The sequence below is a fragment of the Chiloscyllium plagiosum genome, unplaced genomic scaffold (genome assembly GCF_037043375.1).
Source record: "Chiloscyllium plagiosum isolate Xiang-an unplaced genomic scaffold, Cpla_swu_hap1 HiC_scaffold_3, whole genome shotgun sequence".
Classification (NCBI taxonomy): Eukaryota; Metazoa; Chordata; class Chondrichthyes; order Orectolobiformes; family Hemiscylliidae; genus Chiloscyllium; species Chiloscyllium plagiosum.
The window spans coordinates 95,432,734-95,456,943 of record NW_028270141.1 but is presented as its reverse complement, the minus strand read 5'-3'; the positions used below and the strand labels follow the sequence as shown (position 1 = coordinate 95,456,943).

At 40.9% G+C, this 24,210-nt stretch overlaps 1 protein-coding gene across 20 annotated transcripts in view; it reads right to left on the bottom strand.

Moving 5' to 3' along the window:
- snap91a (synaptosome associated protein 91a) overlaps positions 1-24,210 on the bottom strand; it is a 226,535-nt gene that overhangs the window by 155,315 nt on the left and 47,010 nt on the right. For all 20 annotated transcript variants that reach the window (XM_043685682.2, XM_087981635.1, XM_087981663.1 and 17 more), the window contains one exon: positions 14,969-15,111. In XM_043685682.2, coding sequence (XP_043541617.1) covers positions 14,969-15,111 — 143 coding nt within the window. The remainder of the gene's footprint in view (positions 1-14,968; positions 15,112-24,210) is intronic.

Here is a 24,210-nt window from a genome sequence, read left to right as displayed (position 1 = left end):
AAGGAAGAAAGTTCTCCCCATATAGCCTATTAAATTCTTGCATAGAAACACAGAAGACAGCAGCAGGGGTAGGCCATTCACCCACTCTCGCCTGCACTACCATTCAACATGGTTGATCATCAAGTTCAGTACCCTAACCCCACAATGCCTTCCTCCCAATATCTCTTGATCCATTTAGCCACAAGAGCTACATCTAACTCCTTCAAAACAATATTTTGGCCTCAACTACTGAGACACTGAATTGCATAGGCTCACCACTGCCTTGTGAAGAATTATTTCCATATCTTAGACCTAAAAGGATTGCAACTTATCCTTAAGTATGATCCTGGACTCCTCCAACCATCAGGAACATTCTTCCTGCATCTAATCTGCCTACTCCTGCTAGAAGTTTATACGTTTCTATGAGATTAGACTCTGTTACACAGCATGGAAATAGACTCTTCGGTCCATTTTGTCCATGCCAATCAGATATCCTAACTGATCTTGTTCCATATTCCTCTAAACCCTTCCTATTCATATACCCATCCAGATGCCTTTTAAATGTAATTTTACCTGCCTCCACCACTTCCTCTGGCAGTACGTTTCATACACGCACCATCCTCTGCATGAAAAGATGCCTCAGGTCCCTTTTAAATCTTTCCCCTCTCACCTTAAAACTACACCCTCTAGTTTTAGATTTCCCTACTCTCAGGAAAAGACTTTGGCTCTTCACCGTATCCATGCCCCTCATGATTTTACAAATCTCTCTATAGAGATCAACCCTTGGCCACCAGCCCTCCAGAGAAAATAGTCCCAGCCTATTTTTTATAGCTCAAGCCCTCCAATTCCGGCAACATCCTTGTAAATATTTTCTGAACCTTTTCAAGTTTAACTATGTCTTTCCTACAGAAGGGAGACCAGAAGTGAACGCAGTATTCCAGAAGTGGCCTACCTAATATACTGTACAGTCTCAACATGACATCCCAACTCCTATACTCAAGGCTCTGACTAATGAAGGCAAGCGTGCCAAACAGCGTCACCACCCTGTATACCTGTGACTCTACTTTCATGGATCTGTGAAATTACACCCCCAAGGTCTCTGTTTGGCGACACTCAACTTGCTCTCTCCTCACACACAATCCTGGCATCCCAGGAAATCAATTTACTGTTTGGAGTATAGCCCCAAGGGCTGAATACAGTAGTCATAATAGAGTTACAGAGCTCTGGTTAGATCCTAAGGTAATTTCCACAATTTTGGATTTTAGTTCCATTGAAATAAAAGCCAACACTCTTATTTTTTTGTATCTATCCACAATTTTTAGTACTGAGGGTTCTTGGATCCCATTTTCTCTGCTCATCTGTTAGCTCCAGTTTGCCATTTATAAAATACTAACTTATTTTGCTTCCTGTCCCAAGCAGAAGATTTTATCCTTTCCTAACTGGAGCTCCATCTGCCACAGTTTGTCCAATTGATTAATCTCCAGTGTATTTATTTTTGACCCTTATTTAAAGGTATTTGCTGCACTACTGAATTTGGAGTGTCTTGTCAATTTGGAATACATAGTATTTTCCTTAATCTGTCTGCTCCACAACTAACTCCCTGTTCAAACAAATAATTTTTCTTCAGGTACATGTTATTAACAATCCATAGGTGAAACCTTGTTGAATACCTGCTGGAAGACCTGTAAATTAGTAACATCCATGGGCATAAAATTATTTAATATTTTTGCCTCAGAAAAATGATTAAAGTGAGACTGACTTTACATAATTTTGCTGACTTGAACTATACGATTGTTCAAATGTTCACTTAGTCCCCAACTGATTACAGTAATGACTGATCACCTACTAAGGTGAAAATGCTCTCACCTTGCTCAAAAAAAAGCAGCAAGATTGGCAATTTTAAAAATTGAAGGGCGCAATTCCAGAATCAAGAAGATTTCTGAAGGTTCATTACAGTTTTCAAATTCATCCTCATTCCCAATCACTGCCTTAGTTGTAAACAATAGTTTAACCTTTGGATTCTATTATATAGAGAGAGGGTCAAGCTTCCCAGCACATTTCTTCCCAAACGAGTTGCAATCCAATGTGTTCCCAAAACTGCCTTTCTAGCTTTGCTATTTTCATGTCAATTGGCTTGATGTTCTCCTGGCCAATCTGTTATCCTCTAGACATTTTTTAATCAACTGGTTCAGAGAAACATTTGATTGCATACTTCTGGAGCAGGTGAAACCTGAGCACACAGCTCCTAGTTCAAAGGTAGGAACATTACCACTGCATCACAAAAGCTTTTCCTTCCATCCTCAATAAAAATGTAATCTCACTTAAAACTCTGCTCCTCGATTAAATCTTGCACCAAATTCCACTTGGCCATCATTTAGCTAATTGGTTTAAATTTGCCCTCTTTGTATTAAAATTCCTTCATGGCAATGCGTCCCACCACTCCCCACCGATTATCCCCACACACATCTGTCTGCCTTTTCTTCTCTACATTGAAAACCCTTCAAACTCTATTCTTCCAGAAATAACACATTTTTAGACGCTTCACACCACTACTAACACACTTGCCTTCAGCCTTCTTAGCCTTACCTTCTGGAGTTATTCCCCCTACACATTTCCACTCTCTTGCTTTCAAGACCCTGCTCAAAACCCAAGCTTCAAGTAGGTGGTTCGTCACCTCTCCCAGGTGCTCCTTCTTTGACATAACAGCTATTTTTTGTCTTTGATAATGCCACTGTGAGACAATGTAGATTATTACTGTCCAACATTTCCTTATAAAGTACCCATTCCAGCCATTCATCTGAAAACTTCTGAGCTGTTTTCAATGCATTTACTTCCTTCCTTAAATAAGGTGTCCAACACTTCATGTAGAATATTTTTGTTGAATTAAACTACAATGCCTAAATTAAAATAGTCACTGTTAACTTTCCTAAAGCTTGAGAATAAAACAAACCTGGACTTTGTTAGAAATATATTTTCTAAAACAAATCATACAAATAAAGTAATCCAACTGCATCTTATTTAATGCTTTCACTTCTCAAATCCTTCCACAAATTACAGATTGCATTAGTAGAAACTCAAATCAGATGTCTCAGCAGCCACTATATCACCTGCTGTGAATCCATCTGTTTCCTCGATATCACCCAGCCATTATAATATGCAGCAGGGTTACAAAATTAAAAAAGGAAATGTGGGGCAAATACGATTTTGTACTTTAACATTCTTCATCAATAAACACCTTTGAATAAAATGTGTTCAAAAACAGCAATGCTACTGAACTACTGCAGCTTGCAAAATAATGGCATGGTAATGCCTGAATACACAATATCCTGATAATTACATGCTCTTGGCCATCTGTTTTCCTGTATGATACTTGAGATCTGGAGAAACATGTAATCCAACAGAAACATGTGATACAACATACAAACAAAAAGAGGCCTTTAGCCCATCAAGCCTGTTTTGTTATTTAAGGCTATACTGATTAAAAAATGCCTCACTATTTTAAAAGGCTAACCTCTGATTTTATTTTTAAAATGGTGGCCATTAGTTTTAGGTTCTCCCAAGGGGAAACACCCTCTCTGCAGTTATTCCGGTTGTAAGTTTGGTTGCTGTGCTGGTAGGTTTGTTCTCGGATGTTTCGTCACCACACTAGATAACATCTTCAGTTTGCCTCTGGTGAAGTGCTGGTATTTTGTCCCACTTTCTATTTATGAGCTAAAGGTGGGTGATATCATTTCCCATTCTTTTTCTTAGAGGTTGGTAAAATGGAGACAAAATCAGTGTATTTATTGATGGAGTTACTCTTTGAATGCCAGGTATCTAGGAATTCTCATGCGTGTCTCTGTTTACCCTGTCCTAGGATGGATATGGTGTCCCAGTTGAAGTGGTATCCTTCATCTGTGTGTAAGGATACTAGTGATAGCTGGTCATGTCTTTTGGTGGTTAGTTGGAGTTTGTGTATCCCGGTGGCTAGTTTCCTGCCTGACGTAGTGCTTGCTGTAGTCCTTGAAGTATATTTTGTAAAGGACATTTGTTTCGCTGGTTGTTGGTATAGGGTCTTTTATGTTAATCAGTAGCTGTTTCAGTGTATTGGTTGGTTTGTGGGTTACCACGATGCCAAATGGTTGGAGTAGGCTGGTAGTCATCTCAGAGATGTCATTGATGTACAGTAATGTGGTTAAAGTCACTAGGCATGTTGTATCTTCTTGTTTAGGTTTGTTATATAAGAATCGGTGGACTGTGTTTATCAGGTACCTGTTGTTCTTGAATATGCTGTATAGGTATTTTTCTTCTGCTATTCATAGTTCCTGGGTGTTGCAGTGTGCTGTGGCTTGTTTAAATAATGCCCTGATGCAGCTCTGTCTCTGGGTATTGGGATGATTGCTCTTGTAGTTGAGTATCTGGTCTGTGTTGACTTCCTGTGGATTCTGGTCTGCGATTCTCCGTTGACTGTTCGTTCCACTGTGACATCGAGAAAGGGAAGTCAGTTAGAGTTCTCTTCCTCTTTGGTAAAATTTATGCCAATAAGGATGTTGTTAGTGATATTGTAGATTTCCTCTAAGTTATTCCATTTCGAAATGACAAAGGTGTCATCCACAAAGCGGACTCAAAGTTTGGGCTGGATCGTGGGAACGGTTGTTCGATCAAGTGATTGCATTACTGCTTCTGATAGAATCCTGATATTGGTGATCCTATTGGTGTCCTGTTGATTTGTTTGTAGGTCTTGAAAGCGACTTATTAAAGAACAGGGAGGGAGGTAAGAGGAGGGGGGAGTAGCACTGTTAATTAGAAAGTGCATCGCAGCTGCAGAAAACGAGGGTTTGTCTACTGAGTCAATATTGGAGGAAGTCAGTAACAGGAAAGGTGAAGTCAGTTTATTGGGTATTTACTATAGACCTCCCAATAGCAACAGAGACACAAAAACAGATTGGACAGCAAATCTTGGAAAGGTGCAGATTGAACAGCATTGTTGTCATGGGTGACTGCAACTTCCCCAATACTGACTGGAACCTCCTTAGTGCAGATTGTCTGGATGGAACAGATAGTCAGTTGTGTCCAGGAAGGATCCCTGACTCAAATATATAGATTGGTTCGGAGGAAAGGCCATATTGGATTTGGTGCTAGGCAATGAGCCAGGCCAGGTGTCAGATCTCTCGGTAGGAGAACATTTCAGTGACAAGTGACCACAACTGCCTTGCCTTTACCAGGGCCATGGGAGGGATAGAAACAGACAGTATGGTGTATGGTAAGGTACTTAGATTGGGGGGGGGGGGGGGGGGGGAGAATTATACTGCTACTAGATGACAGGAGCTGTGGAGTATAAAATGAGAACAATTGTCTATGGAAAATGCACAACAGAAATGCGGAGACTGTTTCAGGAGCGAGTGTCGGATAACTTTGTCCCAGAGCCAAGCAAGGAAAGGTAAGGTGAACGAGCCTTGGATAACAAGGGAACAGGAGCTTCTCATCAAGAGGAAGAAAGAAGCTTACTTAAGGTTGAGGAAGCATGGGCGGCACGGGTGGCACAATGGTTAGCACTGCTACCTCACAGAGCCAGAGACCTAGGCAACCGTCTGTGTGGGGTTTGCACATTCTCCCAGTGTCTGCGTGGGTTTCCTCCGGGTGCTCCGGTTTCTTCCCACAATCCAAAAATGTGCAGGTTAGGTGAATTGGCCATGCTAAACTGCCCGTAGTGTTAGGTGAAGGGGTAAATGTAGGGGAATGGGTCTGGGTGGGTTGCTCTTTGGAGGAGCAAGTGTGGACTTGTTGGGCCGAAGGGCCTGTTTCCACATTAAATCTAAAAAAAAAGCAACACAGCTTTAGAAGAATTCAGGGGAGCTAGGAAAGAACTCAAAAATGGACTGAGAAGAGCTAGGTGGGGACACAAAAAAGTGTTGGCAGGAAGGATTAGAGAAACGCCAAAAGGTGTTCTACACTTAAGTGAGGAATAAGAGAATGATCAGAAAGGGTGTTCAGGATAGTGGAGGGAATGTGTGCCTGGAGTCTGATGAGGTAGGGGAATTTTTTTGCTTCAGTATTCACGAGAGGGGGGACCTTGTTGATAGTGAGAACACTGTGGACCAGGTTAATAGGCTTGAACAGATGGATATTAAGAAAGTGGATGTCCTGGAAATTCTGGGAAGCATCAAGATACACAAGTCCCCAGGGTTGGACCAAATATATCCAAGGTTAACACAGGAAGCGAGGAATGAGATTGCCGCACCTCTGGCGATGATCCTTGCATCCTCATTGCAGGGAAGCGAATATTGTTACTCTATTCAAGAAAGGGCTTAGGGAAATCATTGGGAATTACAGGCCAGTTGGTCTTATGTCTGTGGTAAGCAAGGCACTGGAAAGGATTTGGAGAGGTAGGATTTATGATTATTTGGAAAAACATAGTTTGATTAAATATAGTCTGCAATGCTGCATGAAGGGCAATTCAAGCCTCACAAGCCTTAAAGAGTTCTTTGAGGATGTGATGAGACAAGTTGATGAAGGTCGAGCTGTGGAGTGGTGTATATAGATTTCAGTAAAGCATTTGATAAGGTTCCCCATGGTAGGATCATTCAGAAAGTTAGGAGATATGGGATACAGGGACATTTGGCTGTCTGGATATAGAATTGGCTGGCCGGAAGACTACAATGAGTGGTAGTGAATGGGAAGTATTCCACCTGGAGGTCAGTGATCAGTGGTGTCCCGAAGGGATCTGTTCTTGGGCATCTGTTCTTTGTAGTTTTTATAGTTGACTTGGATGAAAAAGTGGAAGGATGGGTTAGTAAGTTTGCTGACTACACAATGGTTTGTTGGTGTTGAAGATACTGTTGAGGGTTATTGCAGGCTACAAGACATTGGCAGGATGCAGAGCCGGGCTAAGAAATGGCAGATGGAGTTCAACCTGAATAAATGCAAAGTGAATTTGGACGGTTGAATTTGAATGCTGAATACAAGGTTAAAGACAGGATTCTTGGCAGTGTGGAGGAATAGCAGCATCTTGGGGTCCACGTACACAGTTCCCTTAAAGTTAACAGCCAAGTTGATAGGGCTGTTAAGAAGGCATGTGTGTTTTGGCTTTCATTAGCAGGGGGAATTGAGTTTAAGAGCCACCAGGTTTTGCTGCAGCTCTATAAAACCTTGGTTAGACCACACTTGCAATATTGTACCCAGTTCTGGCTGCCTCATTATAGGAAGGATGTAGTTCTTTAGAGAGGGTGCAGAGGAGATTTACCAGGTTGCTGCCTGTATTGGACGGCTTGTCTTATGAAGAGAGGTTGAGTGAGCAAGGGCTTTTCACAATGGAGAGAAGGAGGAGGAGAGGTAACATGATACAAGGTAATGAGAGGCATAGATGGAGTAGATAGCCAGAGACTATTCCCCAGAGCAGAAATAGTTGTCACGAGGGGTCATAATTTTAAGGTGATTGGAGGAAGGTGTAGGGGAGATGTCAGAGGTAGGTTATTTATGCAGAGTGTGGTGGTGCATGGAATGCACTGCCAGCGGCAGTAGTAGTTTCAGAGACATTTAAGCGATTGCTGGACAAGCACATGGACGGCAGTAAATTGAGACGAGTGTAGGTTAGGTTGATCTTAGATTAAGACAAATGCTGGGCATAACACTGTGGGCAGAAGGGCCTGTTCTGTGCTGTACCGTACTGTTCTATGTTCTATTTTCTAATTGTAAAACTCTATGTTGGTTGATTGCTTCCTTTTGAAATGATCACTGACCAATATTCAAACACTGAGCTAGAATTCAGTAATACTACCCTCTGTATTATTGAACAGTCTTCAAAATTACAACATTCTTGATTTGTTTCCACACTGGCACAAAAAGAACAAACAGAAGTTGTGAAAGTGACGCGAGAGGGCACGACATAAGCAATTTAAAGCAATAGGAGAAGATGTGCTGAAAGTAAACTAGAGAAAATCTTGTAAGACAGTTGAAATTTAGGAAATAAAATGAGATTTAATCAGGATAAATCAGCCATTTTGTCAGCCATACTTCCCATTTTCTCAGAACAACCTTGTTCATCTTTAAAGCATTCATTTCATATCAAGATAGTGCATTTTGTATTTGTGACCTGCAGCAGTGGTCAACTCCCTTACACTGCATTTTCAAAGACATTCAGCACTTTCAAGCCAAAAGGAAAAAAAGTGCTCTGCTGAGTCTTTTATTTAATGAAATCCACTGTGCCTGACAACTTGTGCCCTGATTTGCTTTCAAATAGTATGATTTAAGATTAAACACAGTTTTGTTACACATTCATTTACTATTAAATTACACTAACCAAAAAGATAACGTTTTGTTAATGGTCTACTGGCTCCATATTAGTTTTTATTTGTTCAGGTGGATATTGAACATCATGTAAGATTACCTTATTTGGAGATTGCCCCATAATCAAGTTAGCGCATCTAAATATATTGGGCAACATGGTGCCTCACAGCACCAGGGATCCGGGTTCAATTCCTAACTTGGGGACTGTGTGTGGAGTTTACACATTCTCCAGTGTCTGCGTGGGTTTCCTCCGGGTTCTCCGGTTTCCTCCCACAATCCAAAGATGTGCAGGACAGGTGAACTGGCCATGCTAAAATTGCCCATAGTGTTAGGTGCATTAGTCAGGGGCAAATATAGGATAGGGGAATGGGTCTGGGCGGGTTGCTCTTCGGAGGGTCGGTATGGACTTGTTGGGTCGAAGGGGCTGTTTCCATACTGTAGGGAATCTCATCTAATCTAATCAAAACTACAGGTAATTTCTCTTATAATGCTATAGTTGCATTCTAGTGAAACCTCGTTTAATGTGAATAATGGGGCCTATGGGATAAGTAGAGTTGGGGCAGACCAGCAAAAAAAAAAAAAAAAATCACACAATCACTCAAAAATCACCCAAAAGTCTAACGTAAAGTATAGCACAGCCTGAATGAAAGGTGAAATCATATTAATTAATGAAACACGAGTAAATTTAACACAGAACATTTAAAATGTAAGAAAGCTGCTCTCTGTACAGTACCTCTCACTGAAAGCTGTTCTGTGGCAGCTGACATTGGTGCATACACAAAACACGCGTGAACCAATCCCTGCTGGAATCATGCTATTGCGAACAGAGATAAGCGTTTTCCAAAACACTTTCTTAATTCTTTAGCGATGTTACAGCCAAATCACGTTGCTTGAACGCAGGTTATCCAAGAACTCTCTATTAAATGATATCTTGCTAGGCAAGTCATGTGTTCACATTTGTAAGAACATCTGCTGCACTTGAAACTGATTTATCCACGTGGATACAGATCCACTACCATCCTCTATCCTAAGGGCCAGGAAATTCAGGATCATACAAAAGTGCAAAAGACCAGGGCCTGAGGCTAGAGGGACATGAACCTCAGACTCAAGTTCTCATTTTCAAAGTAATTCCTAATTTCTACCACTTCCCACCATTTTCTCCACAAATGACTGGAGCACCGCAAGCTGGGTGGAAGCAAGCTAGGTTCAACAGACATGAGACTTGGGTTTTTCACTGCTCTGTGTCACTCCTACCAATTGAACGTCAAATGCAGGATTGGTTGGACTAATGTAAACTTGTCTGTCGTATGCACGGCAGGCAGAGATGTAAACACAGGATGTAACAGGACGTGATGGGAAGGCAAACTGCAATCCAAATTTTACAAATCCAGTTAGCTTCTCCCAACATTAAATGACTCGCTTTGTACATGCTAAGATTTCAAATGGGTAGATTCTGGGATATAAAAAGCCATACAGACAGTGGTTTGGTATTACAGAATTTGGGTATTACAGAAATGACATTTTGAGAAAGGTTTTCACAGAAAGCCCTGAAATTTTGACATCCCTGACTGGCCTAGCTCCCAAAGCAAATAACTGATCCTCTGATGATTGGTTCAGTTCTTTTACACATGAATAGTTTGCACTCCAGAAGCATTTTATAAGAACTTAAACAGAGGAATTTGTGTTCCCATTTAATTAATAAGAGTGCACTGTATTCCACTTTGAAGCTATTAAAAAGTATATGCTGTACAAAATTTCTATTGCAGTTTCAATTAGGCATTGTGTGAAGGAATGGTCAGTGTTCAATAGGACACAGATTGCATTTAGTTCATCTGGAGAAGTGCATAGGGAGAGACCTATGTTTTAAAGACACCTAACTGGAGATTATTACAGCTTTGAAGATTGAATCTCAGTTGAGAAGCCCAACAAAGGTGACAAAGATGTTGAGAGTTGGTAGCTGGAAGAACTCAACATGAGTGTTAATAGTGCATGGCGAATGCACTGAAGGAATGTAAAAAGCAGTGAGGGGGGGAGAAAAAAAAACACAATAGAGCAACAAGTGGGAAAGAAAGGGCAGAGTGGGAAAGAGTTCAGAGAGTAGAAAGATTGTTGAGACCAAAGATACGAAGTGAAAGATTTAGTTGTTCAAAGGATTTCTGGAAAGACTAAGACAGAGCATAAAAATGGATATGGTGCATGGTGTTTTGATAAGCTGTCTGTTCAACCATAGTAATCTAATCTAATCATAACACATGTGAAATGGCTTAGTGTGGAAACAGGCCCTTCTGCCCAACAAACCCACACCGACTCACCAAAGCACAACCCACCCACACCCATTCCCCTACATTTACCCCTTCACCTAACACTACGGGCAATTTAGCATGGCAATTCACCTAACCTGCATATTTTTGGACTGAGAGGAAACCCATGCAGACACAGGGAGAGAATGTGTCCACACAGACAGTTGCCTGAGGTGGGAACTGAACCCAGGTCTCTGGCGCTGTGAGGCAGCAGTGCTAACCACTGTGTATTAATATGTATATTAAAATGTAATAGAATTTGCACACTACCCACTGAGGGAACTGCATGCTGGAACTCATGCATTCAGGACAAAAGAAGAGTAATTTATTTGAGTATTTCCAACAAGAAAGCCCAAAAGGAAAGAAAAACCTACCCTTAGCAGATATGCCACAATTTGTCCTCCAGGCTTATTGGAGGATGCAAGAGTAAAGCTTAAGTACTTCAAGTTTCAAAATGTCTTCAAGTTTTGGATTTTGATACTAATGTAAAACACTGAACTTACAAGTTCTAATAAATCCTTACCTTATGAGCTATCTGATCAGACTGTGCACCAGAGGCAGCAGAGAGTTCATTACATGTAGTTTTTGCATTCTTGGCAGCCTTCTGCACCATTATAAAGCAACGATAACAGCTAAGCACACCTGATAGCACTGAACCCAAAGGCTATCTAACACCATCAAATGCACTACTTATCCTGCTCACTGACTTGATTGACAATCTATCCAATTTGTTAAAAATTAAAAGAAACTTTGTGCAACCTAAAGGTAAAACTGAACATATAAGAACAAGACAAAACATCACCACCAACTTGGGCCAATTCAGTGTGTGTTTGGACTGAAATGCAATCTTGTCAAAACTCACTTCCTGGTCAATCAGCACCAATGAGGCATATAGATACCATCGATTTGTGCTCCAGAAATTGCCAGTCCTCTAGCGGAGCAGTTCCAGGACAGCTACAATACTGCAATCTACCTGACGATATGAAAGAGTGTCCAGGTTCATCTTGTACACAAAAAGCAGGACAATCCAAACCGGCCAATTATCGCCTATCAGTCTATTCTTGATCATCAGCATAGTGATGGAAGGGGTCATTGATAGTGCTATCAAGCTACTGCACAGCAATAACCTGTGCACTGACACCCAGTTTGGGTTCTATTAGGGCATTCAGCTCCTGACACCATTTCAGCCTTGGTTTAAACAGGAGGTTAAGAGTGCTAAATTCACTGAGGTGGGAAGGTGACAGCACAAGCTGCACGTTAGCCCAGTGTTAACTCAGCTGCCTCATAGCACCAGGACCTGGGTTCAATTCCATCCTTGGTTGGCTGTCTGGGTGGAGTTTGCACATTCTCCCAATGTCTGCGCAAGTTTCCTCCTACAGCCCAAAGATATGCAAGTTGGGTGAACTGGCCATGCTAAATTAAAGTGGTACTGGAAAAGCACAGGTCAGGCAGTATCAGAGGAGCTGGAAAATTGCTGTTTCGGGCAAAGGTTCTTCATTAGGAATGATGCTGGGAGCCTTGGGGTGCAGAGATAAGTGGGAGGGGGGTCACCAGTTTCCTCATTTTCCCTCCCCCAACTTTACCCCATTTCCACCCTTTCACCTCCGCACTATCCTCATGACTTATCCCACCCCTGTCAATCTTCCTCCCCACCTATCCGCTCCACACTCCTCTCTGACCTATCATCTTCACCCCCACCTCCATCTTCCTATTGCACACTCAGCTACCTTCTTCCCAGCCCCACCCCCCGTCAATTATCTCTCCACCCATGAGGCTTCCAGCCTCAGTCCTGATGAAGGGCTTCTGCCCGAAACGTCGATTTTCCTGCTCCTCGGATGCTATGTGACCTTCTGCGCTTTTCCAGCACCACTCTAATCTTGACTCTAATCTCCAGCATTTGCAGTACCCACGTCTGGGCATGCTAAACTGCCCAGGGATGTGTAAATTAGGTGGATTAGCCATGAGAAATGCAGGGTTGGGACAGGTCTGGCTGGGTTGCTCTTTGGAGGGTTGGTGTAGATTCGATGGGACAAATGGCCTGTTTCCACACTGTAGGGATGCTATAATTCCAAGCCCTTTGCATGAAGCTGCAATTGACAGAGTGTGGCATCAAAGAGCCCTAGCAAAATTGGAATCAATGGGAATAGGTAGGAAAGAAAAAGCCCCCACTAGTTTGACCATCAATAGGATATGGTTTTGGAGATCAGTCATCTCAGCAGGAATTCCTCATAGTGGTGTCCAAGGTCCAACCATGTTCAGCTGCTTTATCAACAACCTTCCTTCTAGCATAAGGTTTAGAAGTGGAGATGCTCATTAATGATTGCACAACGTTCAGTACCATTTGAGCACCTCAGATACTGAAGCAATCTATATTAAAATGCAACAAGACCGGGACAATATTCAGATTTGGGCTGAAAGCCGGTAAGTAATAGTTGTGCCACACAAATGATATGTAATCACCATCTCCTCTAAAAGGCAATTCAACCACCATGCATTGACACTGAACTGTTTGACCATAACCAAATCCCCAACCATCAACACCCTGGGGCTTACCATTGACCAGAAACTCAACTGAACTTTCCACATAAATACAGTGGCTATAACAGCAGCCAGACATTAGGAGTATAATAGCCAATAATTCAGGACAAAGTAATCTGCTCGATTGGCACCACATCCACAAACATTTAATCTCTCAATCACCACTCAGCAGCAGCAAACCCAAAACCATTTTCACCTAAAAGGACAAGGATAGCAGATACACAGTATCATCACCAACTGCAAGTTTGCCTCCCAAGTCACTCACCAACCTGACCTGGAAATATATTGTGTTCCTTCACTGTCTGTGGGTCAAAATCCTCAAATTCCCTCCATAACGGAATCATTGGTCTATCTACAGCAAATAAACTACAATGAGTCAAGATGGCAGCTCACCACCACCTTTGAGGGCAATTAGGTAAGGGCAATAAATGCTGGCCAAGCCAGTGATGCCCACATTCATGAGTGAATGAAAAAACTGTTGAGATAACAAAATAAGCATTAACCTAATCTAAATCACAAATCAAAAGGATCAAGAAGCTATTTGCTAGCCTCAAAGTACTCGATTATCTTATACCAACCCACTTAGTTAACAATCTTCATGTTCCACCCACATGTTCTGCATTGTTTGCTTTCCTAACTAACTTGAACCCTAAATTTGCTTGAATAATCAACAACCACATACTTTAATTCCCTAGTTGCTTTCAGGCAAATAGGAACAGGCCTACATCAGTCAGTTGAACCTATTCCATAATGTGATTATGTAATAGACATACAGCTATCTCCACTGAACAGTCTTTCATTTATATTTTTCAACAATTAGTAAAAACATCTAATTGACTCAGATTCTACTACCCTTGGGGTGAAAGCCCACTTCTGATTAATCCCCAAATGGTTTTGTTCTAATTTCAAGATGGTGTTATTTTCTATAATCACTAACCAGACAGTTTTTCTTTGTTCAAATCCAGTTATTGTTTTAAAACACAATTAAATCACACTTCAACTGTCTAAACACAAACAAATAGCCAAGTCTTTGCAAACTGTGCTCATGAACTAATTTAGTCTCTCTCACATTCCGGTGAAACTGTGTTGCACCTACTTTTCAAAGCCAACATGAGGTACCCAGGTTACATTACTCATGAGCTGTATAGAACTGTAGTACTGTGACCACCCTACAGTATTCGATTTCCCTCACGGTAAAGGAAGAGTGACAACGCAATTTGCATACCATTGTAATTTGTTTGATTTGGAGGTTTGGAATAATTGGGAGAACAAAATATATACATCACCTTATCACAAAGCCTATCTTTTGTTAATGTGCATTTTATGCTTCAGTTTCAAATCAGCATCTTGCCAAATATCCTCTCTTACATTTACTGGTTTGTCAAAAAATATTGCATTAACTGAAAAAAAGGTGGTGTGTTTAATTACGATTTGTTTGATCAATGAATGCATCAAGCCCTAATTTGTTATAATCTTAATATTTAAATATTCCTGGTACTTTGCACAAATTTGAGAATCTGGTATGACGACTGGCCTAATCAATTCGATTATGTTCATATTCTAATTTCCATCAAGAACTTCCATCAGGTATTATTCTGCACAGAGTCCAATGTATCTGCCCTAAAGTGTGCTCTAATCTGCATTTATATTCATGAACACTACATCAAATCATATTACTCTACATCAAATCAAAGTTACTGTTTCAGTGTTACCTCATTCATTAATAAACAGAAGAATTCCATCAGCATTAACTTACTAACAGTATGAGCTACAGTCATAATAACCAACTTTCCCTCAATTATTCCAGGTTCGAGTGAATTGAAATAGTACTATTTGTATTACATAGATTTTCAGACATTTAAAATATTTGAATTAATAAAGCGTACCTCATTGCCATGGACCATCAAATGATGTGTAGTAACTAAAGCCTTAAAAACCACCACCCAGCTGCTGTTCGTTGCTCTCTCAAAAAGTGTGTCAGCCATTTGAGGTATATTAACATTGGTCTCATTTGTGGCTTGAATAAGATCTGAAAATACAATAATATCAGGTAATTCAAAATTGATTGTTTAACACAGTGAAATGACTTCAAGTTTACTTCTCCAATAAAACTGCACGTAACTTTATTTGTGGTTGTGGTTGGAGTGCCAGGCCTCTAGAAATTCTCTGGCATGTCTTTGCTTAGCTTAAACAAACAGGAAGTTAGCCACCAGGATACACTAACACCAGCTAGCCACAAAAAGACACAACCCTCTCTCCCTCATAGCCCTACACACGGATGAAAGAAACCACCAATTCGACTGGGACAACACATCTATCCTGGGACAGGCTAAGCAAAGACATGCCAGAGAATTCCTAGAGGCCTGGCACTCCAACCACAACGCTATAAACAAAAACACAGATCTAGATACCATCGATCAACCCCTCAGAAAACGAACAGGAAATGAAGTCACCACAAACCCAGGAACCCCATCCAGGACAAACATATAAATAGAAAGCAGGAGACAACAGCTTCGCTTCACTTGATGATGTTACCTAGCCAGGTAATGAAACATCTGGATATTAAACCTACAGCTCAGCGTGCAAACCTACACCCTAAACCTCAACCTGAGCTACAAACCTTGCATCTAACATCAGTGTTCAAATCCCACTCTCATTCAACTTAAGCAACTTATCACAAATAGTATTTGTTTACAATCCTCTTTCTTGAAAAGACAGACCCCATCCTGTCTTGCCTTACGCAATTCCTCAGGAGGGGGAAAACCACTTCTTAGAAGAGGAGGTGGTCTGCACCCAGACTACTGGTACACACAGCTTTAAACTGCAGAAAATACAGGAGCAATTTTAATTTTATTCCTGTTTAAATAGTCTTTGTAGAACAAAGACGATAAGTAGGAGTGAGATTTCCTACTCAAGCACTTTTCTAGAAACATTAATGACAATCAAGACAAGTGTTGCTGTCACAAAGCCAAGGAATCAGAAAAACTTTAAAACTTTGTATCTAAGTTATATTACTGAAGGAGAAATATTGACAAACAAAATTTCAGCATTAGGACTCAGTTTGTGCCAAAAATGGTGATGCTAGCTCACTAATTTTTTGCATCCAAGTTTTAAAGTTGGGATGTTGTCATTGATGTGTAGAAGGCTAAGACGATATTTGATAGCTTTCAAAACTCCTATGCATAATGGAGCTGTTCCCGCTCATAAAAGGAGCAAGAATGAATGAAAGAATGTAACAGATTTAAAGTGATGTGCAAAGGAATCAAGGTTAAATGAGGGAAAAAAAAAACACACACCAAGTAATAGCTTCTTGGAAATGTGATGGAGACAGGTTCAGTTGAGGCATTTAACAGGGCTATTTCTATTTGGATAGAAATAGAGTGCAATAGAATGGGAAAAGGACAAAAAACTGGCACTGAACGATGGTATTCGTACAGGCAAGATGGGCTGAATGGTCTCCTCCTGTGCCATAATAATTCAGATTCAATAGTGAAATGGAAGTATGAACTGAAACTTTGAATTATGTTCGCATTCAATTTGTAGGTTAGCATTAACACAAGCTGAAGGTATACCAGGTGAGGAAAAAAAACCTAAAGGAACATAATGTTGCTTTCATGCTAGCTTTCCAATGTTTACTAACACCACATGTCTTAGCATGAAAGATCACCACAGATGACTTGCTCCTTGTCAGATAGGTCAAGTAAGGATAAAGTGAGATCAGCTCCAAAATGGAAGAACGCCATACTTTAGTTCCATCTATAATTCTGACAGTCTGAACAAACTTTCAGATTGATTGTACTTCTATGAATCGAAAATATCCAAAAGTTGTTTTATACTAATTACTCAAGAAACTCAAAAATCAATTGATACTTTCTTTCAAAGCAAGCATCAAGGTATCTATATTTAAGTCAATGCTTAGGAAGTGAAAGGCAATTGCATGATTAGAATAAATATTCCTAATTTGCAACAATTTCATTTATTATTTTCATTTCACAAACAGGAAACTTGGACTGTAATTTTCCGTGAACTATTTACAGAATTATATTGTTTTACATGATTCCTGGGCAACATCACATTAATAGTTGATATCAATATATGTCAGTTCACTGGAATTATTCATTTATAGTTCTTGGCACTGAAATCAGAAATAGTTATATTACATCAGCACATCATAACACATCTGAAACATTTAGACAACATCTCAAAAACATTTCAAAATGTTAACAGATCTAGGGTAAAAAAAAATTCTCAAATGTTAGCACACTTATTTTCTAAACAAACGACCTATAGTCATTAAGAGCTCCTGTGACGAATCTGACAATTGTGAAGATCATACTTTTGGGGGCTTTACGCACAAACACTGTTCAATTTAGTAGCTTCTGATAATGAGTCCAATATGGGCTTTAAGTCTCCTTACCCATCAGCTGAAAAAGAGAATGCAAGATGTACAAAGTTCAAGTCACTGCACACCACGAACAACACACCTAATCAATTTGGAGACTTCTAGACTTGTAGGTATTATAGCCTGCTTTTTACAAAATGTTTATGTTATTCGCTTCACTGACAAGAATCCATTTAATCCTTTCTCTGATTGCCCTGAAAATGTGGTGTGAACCTTCAACCGCTACAAGCTCATGTAGTGATGATGACCAAGGAATAAATGAATTTTTGAAAAGTTTGCATACATGATAGGTTAATTGCAACTTGGTGTTAGTACCCACATTGCTGCTCTTTTCCTTCTTGTTGACACATGCAACAAAGGAGAAAATACCAGTTATTGTAACATTGGCAAGTTGCTTGTATTTGTTGTAGACAGTGTGTACTGCTGCACTGTATGACAATGGTAGCATAGTTCAATTGCAAGTACAGTGGCAGCAGTGCCAATGAAGCACACTCTGCGCTGGACACCCTTGAACTTTTACAATGAACTGATGCATTGAAATTAAGCAAGCAGTTTTCAAGCAGTGGGCGGCACGGTGGCACAGTGGTTAGCACTGCTGCCTCACAGCGCCGGAGACCCGGGTTCAATTCCCGACTCAGGCGACTGACTGTGTGGAGTTTGCACGTTCTCCCCGTGTCTGCGTGGGTTTCCTCCGGGTGCTCCGGTTTCCTCCCACAGTCCAAAGATGTGCAGGTTAGGTGAATTGGCCATGCTAAATTGCCCGTAGTGTTAGGTAAAGGGGTAAATGTAGGGGAATGGGTGGGTTGCGCTTCGGCGGGTCGGTGTGGACTTGTTGGGCCGAAGGGCCTGTTTCCACACTGTAAGTAATCTAATCTAATCTAATCTAATCACACTTTGACAAATCCGGAAAGTGGTGAATAGGCTGCCCAATGATCATATGGCCAGTGGCATACCCATCCCTACTCTTACAAATTTCAAGTTGATTTGGTCAAGGTTGAAGCTAAGATATTGGCAACCAAGGATTCAACAGTGCTAACCAATAGTAATTTACAGCAATTATATGACACAAATACCAAATACTCCATACCAAATGCCATACAATGTCTGGAAGCTGCCCAACTCTTGCTGTAGACTAGCCCGTCTTCTTTTTTATTAAAAAGAGTCATGAATGGAACTGAAAACTGGAATAGTCAGTAAACATATGATCGATGATATCAGCCAAACTAATACTGATGGAACACTTCACATTGTGTGCCAGGTTCTGCAACACCCCCTTGAGTTTAATGGAAATTGAACTCAGACATTAACTCCTGCCTCTTTACCAGTAAAGATTCCAGAAAGAGGATTTCCTCTTTGACCACCATGAATAATTTCTGGTAAAGATCCTTGAATTACTCTGACCAATTGCGAGGGCTTTTGGAAACCTGCTCAATTCAAACACAGATTCTCTCGGAACTACAGGCATCCAACAAATAAACAAAAATGACTTGCTCGCACGGAAAAGATGAGTCACTTTTTTGCATATAAACATAAATGTTACAGTTTTTATTTCTAGTCCTAAACATTCCTACTTTAATGATTGTGGAATATTAGCCAAACGCTTGCAAAAAAAGATAAAACCATTCAATGGAATGGTTTTATATGTGGTCATTTGGTTGGTTGGAGAGATTACCTGAATTTTAGCCAACCTTAATGTTACAGCAGAATTTTGATTCCTGCAAAGGAAGTATGGCAATGTACCTTTAGATTTCACAATAGGTCTACTTTTGCCCAGTTTCTTTTTTATCTTCCCAGCAGGATCTACTCTTGCTACTTTTACCAAATTTAATAACTTGCAGCCTGTAACCAGAGCACATGCAATGTTTCATCCAACATTTTGCTCAAGTAACATCACAAATGTTATGCTTTATAGAAAACATGCATTCTTTCATTGCTGTTAAAAACATGGTTTCCATTGGGCCTTTCACAGTAGTTTCCATGTCTACCAAATTACGAACCAGTTTTACTAATACCAAGATCTGGCAGATAATACAAATAATAAATAAGACCAGAAGACAAAGGAGCATACGTGGGCGAAATGGCCCATTAGTTTGCTTAACCAAACGACGAGATCATGGTCGATCTGATAATCCTTAATTCCACTTTCCTGCCTTTGCTCCATAACTCTCAATTCCCTTATGATTCAATCTCTCTTAGCCGTGAAATACTTCATGACCTTATCTCAAAAGCCCTCTGCAGCAAAGAATCCTACCTTCAAAGAAGCACCTCTTGATCACTGTTCTAACTAGGTGACCCCTGACAGAGATTATGCTCACTGGTCCTACATTCTTCCACAAAAATCTGTGGGAAGCTAGGGAAGTGATTGCTGGGCCCTTTACTGAGATATTTGTATCATTGATAGTCACAGGTGAGGTGCCCGAAGACTGGAGGTTGGCTAACGTGGTGCCACTATTTAACAGCCAGAGAGCCTAATGTTGGTGGTGACAGGTTGTTGGAGGGAATCCTGAGGGACAGAATTTACACATATTTGAAAATGCAAGGACTGATTAGGGATGGCTTTGTACGTGGGAAATCATGTCTCACAAACTTGATTGAGTTTTTTGAAGTAACAAAGAGGATTGATGAGGGCAGAACAGTGGACATGATCTATATGGACTTCAGTAAGGCATTCGACAAGGTTCCCCGTGGGAGACTGGTTAGCAAGATTAGATCTCATGGAATACAGGGAGAACAAGCCATTTGGATGCAGAACTGGTTCAAAGGTGGAAGACAGAGGGTAGTGGTGGTGGAGGAGTGTTGTTTTTCAGACTGGAGGCCTGTGACCACTGGAGTGCCACAAGGATCAGTGTTGAGTCCACTACTTTTAGTCATTTACATAAATGATTTGGATGTGAGCATAAGAGGTCTTGTTAGTAAGTTTGCTAAAGAAAGTTACAACAGGATCTTGACCAGATGGGCCAATGAGCTGAGGAGTGGCAGATGGTGCTGCATTTTAGGAAAGTAAATCACAGCAGGACCTATACACTTAATGGGAAAAGTCCTAGGGAATGTTGCTGAATAAAGAGACCTTGGAGTGCAGGTTCATAGCTCCTTGAAAGTGGAGTCGCAGGTAGACAGGATAGTGAAGGCGGCATTTGGTATGCTTTCCTTTATTGGTCAGAGTATTGAGTACAGGAGTTGGGAGGTCATGCTGCAGCTCTACAGGACATTGGTTAGGGCACTGTTGGAATATTGTGTGCAATTCTGGTCTCCTTCCTATCGGAAAGATGTTGTGAAACTCGAAAGGATTCAGAAAAGATTTACAAGGATGTTGCCAGGGTTGGAGGATTTGAGCTATAGGGACTGGCTGAATAGGCTGGGGCTGTTTTCCCCATGAGGGGCATGGATAGCATAAATAGACAAAGTCTCTTTCCTGGGTGGGGGAGTCCAGAACTAAAGGGTATATGTTTTTGGCAAGAGGGGAAAGATATAAAAGAGACCTAAGGGGCAACCTTTTCACGCAAAGGGTGCTGCATGTTTGGAATTAACTGCCAGAGGAAGTGGAGGCTGGTACAATTGCAACATTTAAAAGGCATCTGGATGGGTATATGAATAGGGAGGGTTTGGAGGGATATAGGCTAGGTGCTGGCAGGTGGGACTAGATTAGGTTGGGATATCTGGTCGGCATGGACGAGTTGGACTGAAGGTTTAGATTAGATTAGATGACTTACAGTGTGGAAACAGGCCCTTCGGCCCAACAAGTCCACACCGCCCCGCCGAAGCGCAACCCACCCATACCACTACATTTACCCCTTACCTAACACTTCGGGCAGTTTAGCATGGCCAATTCACCTGACCTGCACATCTTTGGACTGTGGGAGGAAACCGGAGCACCCGGAGGAAACCCACGCAGACACGGGGAGAACATGCAAACTCCACACAGTCAGTCGCCTGAGGTGGGAATTGAACCTGGGTCTCAGGCGCTGTGAGGCAGCAGTGCTAACCACTGTGCCATCGTGCTGTTTCCATGCCGTACATCTCTTTGACTCGAAGGGGAAAACAACCTTTCTGCCTGACCCATTCACAACCCTTAAGAATCTCCTAAGTTTCAATAAGCTCACCTCTCATTCTTATAAACTTCAATGAGTACAGTCCCAATTTGTATCTCTCCATAAAAGGTAATCCCTCCACACCCAGGATCAGACTAGAAACCTTCATTATACAGCCTCCATTACCAGTATTCCTCTCCTTACATAAAGGTCCCAAACATTCTTCACAGTATTCCAGCTGTGGTCTGCTTAGTGCTTTGTAAAGTTTTAGCAAGACTCCCTTGTCTTTGTCAAAGCACATTCAGATGAAGGCCTTATGCCCGAAACATCAATTCTCCTGCTCTTTGTACGCTGCCGGACCTGCGCCAAACACTCAATTCTGATCTTAAGCATCTGCTGTCCTCACTTTCTCCTTCCCTGTCTTTGTAGTCCATTTCCTTTGAATTTAAGGCCAAAATTCCATCTGTATTCCCTTTTGGCTACTAAATCTTGCTATATTTAGAAATGTCAGGATCGACAAATGCATGGAAGGGTCCAATGACGGCTACCTTGAATATCTTTGGTTCAGAGCAATCAGGATCAAGAATTTTTAAGTGATAGTTATTTTATTATTCAATCAGGGGTTTTAGACTTGACTGGCCAGCTCAGCATTTATTGTGCATCTTGAATGGTCTTTGAAGGTGGTGACAAACTGCTTTCTTGCACTATGAACAGATGTGTCATCTTGGCTCTCTGGATATGGTTTAGATCCTTTATCTCTCTTTCTCGATTACTGTGTCATACCAGCATTAATTTACAATTCTTGGGTTGAATTTTTTTTTTAAATAATTGTGCCTGATTTAAGAAACCAACATTTAGATATAACGGGAATTGACATAACACCTAAGTACCATCTTAAACAAACAGATCTAAATCTTCAAAAAGATCATTTTTATGAACAATACAAAAATATTGTGTGCAAGATGCACATTTAAATTTTCCAATTTCAAAACAGTACAAATTGGGTCTAATGTTTGATGTTCATGATTTATACTACCTTTTAATAAAACAACAGTTGGCACCTAAAAACAGAATTTGTACATCTTCTTGCGGATCATTTCAAATAACATCTGAGACACCCGCACCCCACCACCCAGTGGCTGAACACTTCAACTCCCCTTCCCACTCAGTCAAGGATATGCAGGTCCTGGGCCTTCTCCACTACCAAACCATTTCTACCAGACACCTGGAGGAGGAACGCTTCATATTCCGCCTTGGGACTCTGCAACCACACTGGATAAATGTGAATTTCAGCAGCTTCCTTATTTCCCCTCCCCACACATTATCACAGTCCTAATCCTCCAACTCGGCACTGCCCTGAGGATCCGCCAATCACTGCCCCTTGACCTATCACCTTCTCCCTCAACTTCATCCACCTATCACTTTCTCAGCTACCTTCCCCCAAACCCCATCCCCTCCCATTTATCTCTAAGCTCTGACCCACAAACCTTAATCCAGATGAAGGGCTTTTGCCTGAAACGTCAATTCTCCTGCTCATCAGATGCTGCCTGACCTGCTGTGCTTTTTCAGCACCACACTCTCAACTCTGATCTCCAGCCCTCACTTTCTCCTAGTGTATCTAACTAGTTTGACACATTTGTTATATTGCACAGAAAAATAGCAACACATGACTTTGTATCACGACAGTGAAAACAAACGTTCTTCTGGTGGAGGTGTTAAGATTGGAAAAGTATAAAAGCTAGCATAAGTGCACTTTACCTTGGTGCTCATAGCATTTGAAACAAGTTAAATGAGTTGACAACACAAATGCCATCGTGAATGGGTATGATTTAGTTGCCATTATACAAACATGATTGCAGAGTGGTCATGACTGGGAGTTTAATATGCAGATTATTTCAGAAGGAAAGGCAGGTCATGGAGCTCTGATATTTAAGGATGACATCAGGGCGGTAGGGAGAGATGATACAAGTTCTATGGGGAAAACGGTTGAATCGATGTGAGTGGAAATTAGAAACAGTAAGGGGAAAAAGTCACTGATAGATGTATTCTAAAGGCCAACAAATTATAACATCACAGTGGGGTAAGCAATAGATAAATAACTGATGATTGTAAAAATGAACTGGCAACTATCAAGTGGGATTTTAATCTATACATTGATGGGTCAAACTAATTTGGTCAGGACAGCCTTGAGGAGGAGTTCATTGAACACATCTGTGATAGCTTCCTCAAATAGGATGTAATGGAACCTATGAGGGAACAATTTATCTTCGATTTGATCCTGTGTAATGAGACAGAAATAATTGATGATCTCATATTTAGACTAAAAGTAAAATTCAATACCAGTGTATTGTGGTTAAACAAAAGAGATGACAATGGGATAAGGGAGGAGTTAGCTAAGGTAGACTGGGAGCAAAGACAATTGAGGAACAGTGGAGGACTTTCAAAGAGATTTTTCACAGCGCTCAGCAAAAGTATATGCCAGTGAGAAGGAAGGACTCTTGGAAAAGGGATGATCAGCCATGGATAACTAAGGAAATAAAGGAGGGTATCAAATTGAAAACTAATGTATATAAAGTGACAAAGATTAGTGGTAAACTAAAGATTGGGAAATATTTAAAAGGTCAACAGAAAGCCATTAAAAAAGCTGTAAAGAAAGGAAAGATAGATTAAGAGAGTAAACTAGCTCAGAATATAAAAA